Genomic DNA, 12121 nt, shown 5'->3' with positions numbered 1-12121 from the left:
AAGAGAATGGGGTGGGGGAAAGGGAGTCAGCCCCACTCTGGCCCCGTAGTGGGGCTGTGTCCTGGCTGGGGGATGGTGCCACCCCCCTAGGCAGCCCTGTCCCCTGTCCCTTTGCCCCGGCAGAGCCTGCTGCGGGCACCTGCCACCTCCCGCCTGGTGGAGCAGGGCCTGAACGGCACTTCGTGGGACGCATCGGCCGTGGGCGAGTTCCTGGCGGGGGTGCCAGGGGGCCAGGCCTACACCTGGCGCCAGGCCTACGCGGAGGTGGACCAGGTGGTGGGCACCCTGTCGCAGTTCATCGAGGTGCGGTGTGTGCGAGTAACATCCCCCGTCCCCCTGGCTGCCCACCTCTGGACCTCCCCGCGCTCAGGGCCCTGCTCTCTCCTGCTCCTGCCCGCAGTGCGTCTCCCTGGACAAGGTGGAGGCGGTGGCCTCCGAAGAGCAGCTGGTGTCACGGGCCCTGCAGCTGCTGGAGGGGCGCCAGTTCTGGGCCGGCGTGGTCTTCCTGCCCCCCGACAATGCCACCCCCGGGGAGCTGCCCCCCCATGTCCGCTACAAGATCCGCATGGACATCGACGACGTCACCCGCAGCAACAAGATCAAGGACAGGTGCGGGCACCTGGGGGAGGGGCTTCTCGAAATGCTGCCCCCCCGCCCCCCAAAATCCCCTTTCTGCAGGATCCCTGTCTGGGGCTTTGCCCTGCTCACGCTTTCTCCCCTCGCTCAGGTTCTGGGACCCGGGCCCAGCCGCCGACCCCTTCAGCGACCTGCGCTACGTCTGGGGGGGCTTCGTCTACGTGCAGGACCTGGTGGAACGGGCTATCACGCGGGTCCTGAGCGGCGCTGCCAGCCGCACCGGCATCTACCTGCAGCAGATGCCCTACCCCTGCTACGTGGATGACGTGTGAGTGGCCACGGGATCCAGACTGTCCCCCCTGCAGGCTAGAGCAGGAGCAAGATAAAGTCAGGCCTCCCTTCTGCTCACGAACTCTGCAGGGCCCCTGCTGGGTGGGGCAGGACTGGGTCTGTTTTCCTGTGTATCTACCCCCCATGCCCTGCCCCTATATCATGCAGTGCCCCTAGTGACTGGGGTAGGAATTAGTCTGTATCCCTGTGTATTCCCCTACGCTCCTCCAGCCTTTTTCCGGCAGCACCCCCTGCTGACTGGGCTGGGAACGGTCTATATCCCTGTATATTTCCCCCCACCTCCCCATTCCTCCATCCCTTTCCCTGCCGCACCCCCTGCTGACTGGGCTGGGAACGGTCTATATCCCTGTATATTTCCCCCCACCTCCCCATTCCTCCATCCCTTTCCCTGCCGCACCCCCTGCTGACTGGGCTGGGAACGGTCTATATCCCTGTGTATTCCCCCCACCTCCCCATTCCTCCATCCCTTTCCCTGCTGCACCCCCTGCTGACTGGGCTGGGAACGGTCTATATCCCTGTGTATTCCCCCCACCTCCCCATTCCTCCATCCCTTTCCCTGCCGCACCCCCTGCTGACTGGGCTGGGAACGGTCTATATCCCTGTATATTTCCCCCACCTCCCCATTCCTCCATCCCTTTCCCTGCCGCACCCCCTGCTGACTGGGCTGGGAACGGTCTATATCCCTGTGTATTCCCCCCACCTCCCCATTCCTCCATCCCTTTCCCTGCCGCACCCCGTGCTGACTGGGCTGGGAACGGTCTATATCCCTGTATATTTCCCCCCACCTCCCCATTCCTCCATCCCTTTCCCTGCCGCACCCCCTGCTGACTGGGCTGGGAACGGTCTATATCCCTGTATATTTCCCCCCACCTCCCCATTCCTCCATCCCTTTCCCTGCCGCACCCCCTGCTGACTGGGCTGGGAACGGTCTATATCCCTGTGTATTCCCCCCACCTCCCCATTCCTCCATCCCTTTCCCTGCTGCACCCCCTGCTGACTGGGCTGGGAACGGTCTATATCCCTGTGTATTCCCCCCACCTCCCCATTCCTCCATCCCTTTCCCTGCCGCACCCCCTGCTGACTGGGCTGGGAACGGTCTATATCCCTGTATATTTCCCCCCACCTCCCCATTCCTCCATCCCTTTCCCTGCCGCACCCCCTGCTGACTGGGCTGGGAACGGTCTATATCCCTGTATATTTCCCCCCACCTCCCCATTCCTCCATCCCTTTCCCTGCCGCACCCCCTGCTGACTGGGCTGGGAACGGTCTATATCCCTGTGTATTCCCCCCACCTCCCCATTCCTCCATCCCTTTCCCTGCTGCACCCCCTGCTGACTGGGCTGGGAACGGTCTATATCCCTGTATATTTCCCCCCACCTCCCCATTCCTCCATCCCTTTCCCTGCCGCACCCCGTGCTGACTGGGCTGGGAACGGTCTATATCCCTGTGTATTCCCCCCACCTCCCCATTCCTCCATCCCTTTCCCTGCCGCACCCCCTGCTGACTGGGCTGGGAACGGTCTATATCCCTGTGTATTCCCCCCACCTCCCCATTCCTCCATCCCTTTCCCTGCCGCACCCCCTGCTGACTGGGCTGGGAACGGTCTATATCCCTGTGTATTCCCCCCCACATTCCTCCATCCCTTTCCCTGCAGCGCCCCCTGCTGGCCATGGCTGATCTCTGCTCCATTTCCAAGATGGGAGATGATTTCATTCCCCACCCTCTGCAGTCCCTTGCTGAGATTTCCCTGCCCTTTGCCATGGCTCTCCGGGACGCAGCAGCTTCCTGTGTGGTGTCTGGCTCATGGAGTGTGGTGGGGCATCGTCTCCCATGTTCCTGGGCGCCTGGGAACTGCGCTGAGACCCCTCCCAACTCATTTCACATAGTGCCAGTGGGGCGTGGCATTCAAGGGTTAACATGTCTGCTCCCCACTCCACATGCCCTCCCCCAGTTTCCTGCGGGTCTTGAATCGCTCGCTGCCACTCTTCATGACGCTGGCCTGGATCTACTCGGTGGCCGTGATCATCAAAGGGGTGGTGCACGAGAAGGAAGCCCGGCTGAAGGAGACCATGAAGATTATGGGGCTCAGCAGGGGCATCCTCTGGCTCAGCTGGTTCATCAGCAGCTTCATCCCCTTCCTCATCAGCTCCTCCTTCCTCGTCCTCATCCTCAAGGTATGTGTGCAGAGCGCCGGTGGGAGGGGGGCAGCGCTGGCCGGGGAGGGGTGAGCCCAGGGCTGGGGTAGCAGGATGGGGCTGCAGGTCGGGGTTGAGGAGCATCGTCTGATCTGGGCATGGGGGAGCCCAGGGCTGGGGTAGCAGTGAGGGGGCTGTAGATTAGGATTGACGGGCCACAGCAGGAGTGTAGTGGGGGGAGCCTGGCACTGCAATAGCGGGGCAGAGAGGGCTGGGACTGACGGGCAACAAGAGATCGCGGTGCCTCTGCCAGCCACAGCTCTAACCTGTTCTCCTCCCCGCCGCACACACGCAGCTGGGAGACATCCTGCCCTACAGCGACCCCACCGTGGTCTTCCTCTTCTTGGCCGCCTTCACTGTGGCCACCATCGCCCAGTGCTTCCTCATCAGCACCTTCTTCTCCCGCGCCAACCTGGCCTCGGCCTGCGGTGGCATCATCTACTTCTCCTTCTACCTGCCCTACGTGCTGTGCGTGGCCTGGCGCGACCACATCACCTTCCCGCTGCGCCTCTGCTTGGTAATGATGCCCCCGCCACCCGCCCTGCCCTGCCTGGAGGTCACACGCCCTGGGTGTTTTCCGGTCCCGCTCCAGGGTGTCCTTTTCAGCCTGGCTCTAATGGGGTCTCCCTATGTGGGTGCCGATCAAAGGGGGTACGGGGGGGGGGTCCCAGTGACGTGCTCAGAATTGACCCATCCCCATGGCTGTTTACACCGCCCACCCCCGGAGGAAGGCTGGACTCGGAAACTCTACCCCTTAGCATTTCACAGGCTGGCCACTGAATCGGCAGCCCCGTGGCCATGAGTAGGTTGGTGGCTGGTGTCCAGGGCTAGTTCCCAGGGAGCTGTGCTGGGTCTGGGGGTTTCCTGGTCTTGCTTCACCTGCTTCTCCCCTGCCAGAGCCTCCTGTCCCCAGTGGCATTTGGGTTTGGCTGCGAGTACTTCTCCCTGTACGAGGAGCAGGGCGTGGGGATCCAGTGGTACAACCTGAACTCCAGCCCCATGCAGGGCGACCCTTACAACTTCGCCACCTCCATGGCGCTGCTGCTCCTGGACGCGTGTCTGTACGGCCTGGCCACGTGGTACATCGAGGCTGTCTTCCCAGGTCAGCGGGTAGGGCTGGGAATGGATCTGGACTCGGACTGGGGTGATGCTCCCACAAGCTCTGCCCATTTATGAGCTGCCACTCTCAGTGAATTGTGCAGATCTTCATAATAAGTCCACACTTCTCCATTCTCGCACAGGTAGATCATCAGTGAAATTGGGTCGTCTTAATGCATCATCAGTCGGTTTCAGAGTTAACATTCCAGTTGAAATGAATAAGAGCAGCTTGTATTTTTCAGAGCTCCTTGCTGTCTGCAGACTCAGGCGGATCGCTCTGGGTCAGCTGAACCCAGGTTATTTGGTATTTGTCAGGACTAGAGACCTAAGGTTGTTTTCCTTAACTGACAGCTGAGATCTTGGAGCACAGTTCAAGTCTAGACCCCAGGCAGGCCAGTTCCACCCACCCTCCAAAGTAGAAGTAAAGCTGAGCGGCTCCCCCTCCAAGAGGTGAGGGTTAAGCCCTCTGTACTGCCCCAAGCCTGGGTGGTTTGTTGGCAGCAGGGATTAAAACCGGGACCGCACTGGATCTAAAAGCCTGAGCTGTTCTCATAGCGAAGATTGTAGCCGGTTTATGGGAGCTCCCTGCTCCTGGGGCAGGGAATAGGGGACAGAGCACTACGTGGGGTGAGCACGGCTTGCATTGATCACCCTGAGCCCATCTCCCTGGGGGATCCGAACCCCACAGTGGTCGTTAACGATCTGGCAGCTCCTTTCACCATCACTGGGGTCTCAGGCCTCCGTCTGCGCCGGGGATCCCAGACTATGGCGGCGCCCGCTGGTGCAGATGTGAATAGGTGCCATTTGCACCCGTGCTGTGGCATCCGGGGCGAGCCGAGCCGAGCCGAGCCGAAGCCAGCTGCTGTACGGAGGTTGACGCCGCCCGTCTTAGGCGATTGCGCCTTAGGCCCGTGGCTGGAATCAGGGCAAGCTCCAGTGTGGAGAAGGCAGCTGGTCTGCACTGGCAGACACCCCCAATCAGGTGGGGTTGCTTTCCACACCCCGCCCCCATCCCGCGCTCTCCGACTGGTTTCCTCTATTTGCGTTCAGGCCAGTATGGGATTCCCAAACCCTGGAATTTTCCCTTCCTGAAGAGCTACTGGTTTGGAGAGTCATCCTCCGAAGGCTGCCACCCCTTCCCGACCAACTCCTTGAGCTCTGCGGAAGGTAAAGGGTTCCCCTCCCCCGTGCCCCTATCCGCCACAGAGGCAGTGTGGTCTAGTGGCTGGAGCAGCAGAGTTGGAGTCAGGAGTGCCACGCTCTGTCCCTGGCTCTGGGAAGGGAGTGGGGCCAGCAGTCAGAGAAGTGGGCCGGACATCAGGACTCTTCCTAGGTTCGATTCCCTGTTCTGCAGGCTGGTTCGAGTCGGGGAGCCGGAGTCAGGACTCCTGGGTTCCGCTGCTGGATTACCGAAGTGGCTCCAGCCACGTGCTGGACAGGCCCAGCAGAGGGCGGGCCACCAGCTGACGGGGTGGGAGAGGGCGGCAGAAGTGAGGCCAATTCACCCCATCCCTAACCCTAGGCTGAGTCGGCTGGTACCAAACCCTACCCCTGGGCCACCAACCAGCTCTGTCCCCAGCCCAGGTCCCTGCCCTTGCCCCATCCGTAACCCTACGCTGAGTCTGCTAACTGGCCACAAACCCTGGCCGGGGAGGAGCCTCAGGGTCCGCCAAGGTGCTCTGACTCTGTGCAGTGACAGGATCCCTGCCACCTCTCCGTCTTGGTCCCCATCCTTTTGAGGCTCGCTGATTGCCGCAGGGTAGTAACCTCCACGCAAGGGGCTGCGGGGGAGCTGGCCGGATTGCTGGCAGCTCAGGGGGGTCCTAGCCCTAACCTGAGCCTGGAACCCCAAACTTCCCCCTCCCCGAGTTCTGGCTGCCTCTGCTAGGTGTCCGGCACGGTGCCCGCTTGCTGATCCTGCCTCCTGTTTTCAGTGCTGGCAGAGGAGCCGCCCGCGCAGCTGCGCCCGGGGGTCTCCATCTGCAACCTGGTGAAGATTTACCGCAGTAGCAGCAAAGTGGCCGTCAATGGGCTGAGCCTCAGCTTCTACGAGGGCCAGATCACCTCCTTCCTGGGCCACAACGGGGCCGGCAAGACCACCACGATGTGAGACTGCGGGGCGCGCGGGGAGGGCGGGGGTGGGGAATCCCTGGGGCTTCTGTGGGCACCGCACATGCATGGTGGGCGTGTTCCTCGTGGCGTTTGAGCCAGCGCAGCTCGGCAGCTGCGGTGCTGGTGTGGGGGATGCTGAATGTCCTGGGGCAAGCGACTGCGGCTCGGCATACTTCAGTTTCCCTCCACCGGTCCAATGGAGAGAATGATTTTGAGCTGGCTTCGTAAAGTGCTGTGACCACTGTGGCGGGAGAGGGCTGGATGTTCTCACTTATATGAAGTGCTGGGGTCCGTGCAGCCCAGATCGAGTTGTGGGGAGCGCCCCCGGGTCCTGCAGGGTGACGGAAGGTCACGATAGAGGGGATTGGGCCCGGTTAGACTTGGGTGGGCCAGACACTGAGCTGCTGTGGCAGGAGAGATCCAGAGTCAGACCAGTTGGAGCAGACGTCCCTCCGGAACTGTTTGCTCTGCTCCCGGAGTCTCTCAGGGTTCCTGGTTTATTAATGAATAACGTTAATCCTTGAATCAAAGGGGGGAGCCGGGAGCACATCTCAGATGGTCGGGGTGGCCTGTATGCCCACGCCAGAGCCCAGTTCGTCTCCAGCACTGGTGAGAGTAACCCCACTGCAGTCACTGTCCTGACACCTGCCAGGAGAGGAGATTCTGGGCCAGGGCCTTGGCAGACAGTTCCGCTGGATCTGTGAGCTGAGGACCTGGCCCAGGGTATGCTGGGTGGCTAGTGAATTTCAGCCATGGCTAGCAGAGCAAAGAAATAGCCTCCCTCCCCCTGGGTGGGGTCACTGGCTCTCCTCGCTGGGTGGGGGATGCACAGCTGCTGGATGAGCCGGTGACCGCATGGTGTTGGGAGCTGGGGCCATGTGGTCTGAATGCCCCTGCCGGCCCCTGCAACGCCCTGAGCTCCCTTAGGCATTGAAGGTGGCCGCTGGAAACATTCCTCTGAATCTACTTGCTTGGGTTTTAATCCCCTGTGTCCTGCTCCCCCACTCCCAGGTCCATCCTGAGCGGTCTGCTGCCCCCCAGCTCCGGGACGGCCTACATCCTCGGCCGGGACATCCGCTCCGAGATGGACAGCATCCGGAAAACCATGGGGATGTGTCCCCAGCACAACGTCCTCTTTGACATGTAGGTGGGGGGGTGGGGAGAACCAAGCATGTGTGTGGGGGGTGGTCATCCAAGGCAGATGGAGCTGGGGGAGAATTCCCTTGCTCCCTGATGGTTGGAGCACCCAGCCTCCCTGCTGCTTCCAGCCTGGAGGGCCTGTGGCCGGACTCTGCTCCCCTCCAGAGCACAGCGCAATTGGACCCAGTGGCGCTGGAGAAGTCACCAGCCCCACTGCAGCGACCTCAGTGTGAGAATCAACTGCTGGGGCACTTGCCCATTGGGTCCTGTTCCCAGTTCTGGGCGGGGAGAGGGGCCTAGTGGTTAGAGTCCACGGGGAGGGGGGCTGCAAGTCGGGACTCCTGGGTTCTGTTCCCAGCTCTGAGAGGAGCGTTCTCTAGCAGTTAGATCAGGGGGCTGGGCGTCTTCAGGGGTAGCGGTGGGATATTTCTCCTTGCCCTGCTGGGAGTCACCCTCTCTCTGCGCCTCCCCCACCCCCAGCCTGACGGTGGAGGAGCACATCTGGTTTTATGGGCGCCTGAAGGGGCTATCAGGGGAGCAGGTGAAGGAGGAGTTGAAGCAGATCATCCAGGATGTGGGGCTGCCCCACAAGCGCCGGGAGCAGACCAAGAACCTGTCGGGTGAGTGCCCTGGGCCCAGCAAGCAGGCGGGATGGGGATACAGGGGGCAGGCTGGGCTCAGGTGGGGAGGTTGGGAGCTGATCCTGGCATGTCGCAGGGAGAGCCACCTTTTAAAGGGAAAAGGAAGCCCCCGCTGGGTTACAAGTGGGTAACATAAGGGGCCCGCTCCCAATCTGCAGGCTTCAGGGCCCAAAAGGATGGGTCTGTGGGCTCCCAACACGGCCCCCTTCTCTCTCCCATGATTCTTTATTGCTTATTTCGCGGTAGTTCCTCGGCGTCCCAGTCGTGGCCCATTGTGCTAGGCGCTGTACAGACACAGAACAGACGCGGTCTCGGCCTCAGGCCTCGCTTGATTAACCCCATGGGGCGGGTGTGTTTATAGTGGTGCTGTCACCAGGGGGCGGGAGTGGCGGTCATGGACTCCCCAGCCCCGAATGGCCCCTTGTGTTCCCTACTGCGTAACACGGGCTGGACAGCGTCCCCCAAATAAGCCCTCGACCAGGTCTTTCAGAAAAACATCCTGCCCTGATTTTAAAAGTGCCCATGATGGAGAATCCACCACGACCTTCGGTAAACTGGTCCAGTGTGCGTGGGGCGTGGAGGGGGGTGGGGTGAGCCGTGGGCCAGGGGAGGTGCCGGGGGGGTGTGGCATGGAGGAACTTCCCAGGGATGCTGCCAGAACCGCAGCCCTGGTGACCCGGGATGACTCGCTCTCTGGAGCAACACCCCCTTCCTTCTTCCCCCCCCCCCGCCCTGATGTCCCATGACGCTCACCCCGTTCTTCCCCCGGGGCAGGTGGGATGCAGCGGAAGCTCTCCGTGGCCATCGCTTTCGTGGGCGGCTCCCAGGTGGTCATTCTGGACGAGCCCACCGCTGGGGTCGACCCCTACTCCCGGCGGGGCATCTGGGAGCTGCTGCTGAAGTATCGCAAAGGTCTGAGCGGGGTGGGGGGGTGGGAACAGCAGGCGCTGGAAGGGGGGGGGTCTCAGAAAGGGCCAGAGCCTCTGTCTGATGGGCCCAGCCAAGCCCCAGTAGGCCATGTGGGGATGAGCCCTCTGCACTGGGCTCCTTACTGGGGTTTCCGGTGAACTGAGGCAGGGATCTGGGCCCCACATGGCAGTGAGGGAGTGGATCACGATGCCTATTGGGAGCAGAGGGGGACGGGGCGGGGCTGGGTGAGAGAGGTCAAGCATTGTGGTGGAGGGGGGGACCCAACAATTCTGGCAGAGCTGGGCCCCAGTGGGTCCTACCCCGTGGGGGCCGGAGGGGGTGGGTGCATGCAGGCGAATGGAGCAGTCCAAGGGGTCACTCACCCTGAGGTGACCTGCAGCCATGTAGGGGTGTCTCTGGCTCAGACGACACCCCCCCCATTACGGTCCGCGAGCTGCTCTTGGTGCCAGCTTGGTCCCCCCCTCCCCCCCGCCCCCATACTGGGGTACAGGCGGCTCCAGCGGGGGCCAGTCTGTGCCGTGGCCCTGCTCCAGGTGCCGTTCCAGCTCTGCCCTGCAGGAGGAGCCCTTGGGAATGAGGGGCTATCAAGGCCCTGCTGCACCCTGGCTTCTCCCACCCCCTTCCCTGCTCTGCCCCCCCCAGGCCGCACGGTCATCCTCTCCACCCACTACATGGACGAGGCGGACCTGCTGGGCGACCGGGTGGCCATCATCTCCCAGGGCCGGCTTTGCTGCTGCGGCTCCCCACTCTTCCTCAAGGCCAAGCTGGGCACCGGCTATTACCTGACCCTGGTGAAGCGGGAGGCTGGCGCCCGGGAGCGGGCGGCCCTGGGGGGCAGTTTCAGCAGCATCACCATCGCCAGCAGAAAGGTAATGCCGGGGGAGTGGGCTCCCCTGCCTGGTGCCGCCAGGCTCCTGCCCGAATGGGTGGGTGGGCACAGCCGTAGAGCACCCCATGGGGTGAAAGGCAGGGGGAGCCCCTGAAGCTCGGTGGGTGGGGGCATGAGTGCAGAGTGGTGGTGGTTGGGGGGTCACTGGCGTCCTAGGCGATCCAGCTCCAGGGTTCCCTGAAGTTTGGAGGTAGGGGGATGGGCACACCCTGATCTCCTGACGTGGCATCGGTCATTAGAGGGGGGCCCAAGCCTCAGAGTTGGGGCCAGCCCAGGGCCGGGTCTCTTACCCTCCCCTTCCCCGCAGGATGACAGCAGTTCAGAGCGCACCTGTGACACCGGCCTGGGCAGCGAGCAGTGCAGCGAGTCCAGCACCGTGGGTGAGCGGCTCCGGGGGGAGGGAAGGGGCTGGCACTGGGAGCCGGTTGGGAAAGAGTTAAGATTCAGTCCCCCTCCCCCCCCACCACATACGCACTGGGACACGGCGAGTCTCAGCTTCTCCCTGGTTCCCAGCCTGGGGCTGACCCCATAGTGGCTGAGTTCCCTGGGCAGGGTCTCTGCCTGCACTTGGGGCGTGTTCAAGGCCTCGGTGCCTCCCCGGCTCCTCCTCCAGCCTCCAAGGAGACATTTCCTCTTCCTGGGAAATCCTTCTCCAGTGACCTGTCCTTCCAGGGCCGGCCCTCCCCACAACAACCCAAGGGCCAGCTTTTGAAGGTCACCTCACACTACATCTCTCCTGCATCCTTCAATCCTTGACTTCCCCACCCTGTTCCTGGGCCTAATCGTGCACAGGGCAGGGGGAGTCCAAGCTTCTACGGGCTGGGCTTTGTGAACAATAAGATAAAGTGCAGCTCAAGCCTTCTCCCTAGGCTGGGATCCTCCATCTGCCCGGCTCAGCCCGCTCCCTAGATCCTCCATCACCAGAGAGCCCCGCCCGCTTCCCTTATCTCCCTGTGGAAGCTGAGCCACCCGCCTCACAGCATCAGCAGAACCCACTTAATCCTTGCCAGGCTGGATCAGCACTTGCAAAGGGGCTGGGATATTACGGGGACACAAGGCCAGCTTAGCACTGACAGTTCCCTTGGGGTATCCATGTTGGGTCAGTCCCACAGGCCACCCCGTCACAGTGCAGATGCTGTGGGTCTTGTGCCCTGTTCCAGGCCTTGGCTCCCCACAGCAATCTCTGCCCCTTTTGTGTTTCTGCAGACGTGCCGCAGCTGTCAGCCCTGATCCAGAAGCTGGTCCCTGGCTCCCGGCTGGTGGAGGATATTGGCCACGAGGTGCTGTACGTCTTGCCGTATGGCGGCGCCAAGGATGGGGCCTTTGGGGAGCTCTTCCGGGAGCTGGACGGGCGCCTGGGCGAGCTGGGGATCTCCAGCTACGGGATCTCGGACACCACCTTGGAAGAGGTACTTCAGCTCCCTCCCAGCATCCCATCCCCTGCCACCAACTGTGCACTTATCCACACCCCAGCATTCTACTCCCATGTCATATGGGGGCAGACCATACGTGGATCCAGACTGTTATCCCACCCCTCGTCTCACCAGATCAGACAGGAGGCCCATCAAGATCAGTCTCTCTCCTCCTGCTGTACCATTAGTCCATCGCATCTGACACCTTGTCTCCTGCAGTGGCCTATACCTGATGCTTCTGAGAAAGACAATCTGCCCTCCACAGCTCACCTGGTTGAGGGCAGAGAGTGTGGACAAGGGCGTAGAGTGCGAGGGTGTGACGGGTTTGGGGTGCCGCTGAGTCAGCCTATTCTGCCAGCCTGGGTCCCCTTTACCTGGCCTTGCTGGGCTAGGCTCACAAGCATTTTCCAATCAAGCATACAGGCAGGGCCACCCCCAGCTGCACAGAGAGACAGAATCCTAGAATATCAGGGTTGGAAGGGACCTCAGGAGGTCATCTAGGCCAACTCCCTGCTCAACGCAGGACCAATCTCCAATTTTTTCCCCAGATCCCTAAATGGCCCCCTCAGGGATTGAACTCATAACCCTGGGTTTAGCAGGCCAATGCTCAAACCACTGAGCTCTCCCTCCCCTCCCTCCAGATCCACTCTGGAAAGATTCCACTTTAGGGGCTCACTCCAACATCCCAGTGCCCACTCCCTTTAAGGGGTACAAACCCAAAGGTTTTATGAAATTCGCCCCCTCCCTCAATGTGGAGGGAGATATGCACAACTTCTT

The 12121-nt window shown here is 61.9% G+C and overlaps 1 protein-coding gene across 9 annotated transcripts in view; it reads left to right on the top strand.

Moving 5' to 3' along the window:
- ABCA7 (ATP binding cassette subfamily A member 7) overlaps positions 1-12121 on the top strand; it is a 54945-nt gene that overhangs the window by 24537 nt on the left and 18287 nt on the right. For all 9 annotated transcript variants that reach the window (XR_012156153.1, XM_073323777.1, XM_073323772.1 and 6 more), the window contains exons 12-25: positions 124-303; positions 401-609; positions 728-904; positions 2879-3101; positions 3418-3639; positions 4020-4224; positions 5271-5387; positions 6155-6326; positions 7344-7475; positions 7953-8092; positions 8888-9025; positions 9686-9912; positions 10240-10312; positions 11139-11341. Coding sequence is in view for 8 of the 9 variants with exons in the window: in XM_073323777.1 (XP_073179878.1) it covers positions 124-303; positions 401-609; positions 728-904; positions 2879-3101; positions 3418-3639; positions 4020-4224; positions 5271-5387; positions 6155-6326; positions 7344-7475; positions 7953-8092; positions 8888-9025; positions 9686-9912; positions 10240-10312; positions 11139-11341 (2418 nt within the window). In the remaining variant the exon portion in view is untranslated. The remainder of the gene's footprint in view (positions 1-123; positions 304-400; positions 610-727; positions 905-2878; positions 3102-3417; positions 3640-4019; positions 4225-5270; positions 5388-6154; positions 6327-7343; positions 7476-7952; positions 8093-8887; positions 9026-9685; positions 9913-10239; positions 10313-11138; positions 11342-12121) is intronic.

Source organism: Lepidochelys kempii, chromosome 25, assembly GCF_965140285.1.
Source record: "Lepidochelys kempii isolate rLepKem1 chromosome 25, rLepKem1.hap1, whole genome shotgun sequence".
Classification (NCBI taxonomy): Eukaryota; Metazoa; Chordata; order Testudines; family Cheloniidae; genus Lepidochelys; species Lepidochelys kempii.
Note: the sequence above shows the minus strand (reverse complement) of the source record. Positions and strands in the feature narration are given on the sequence as shown.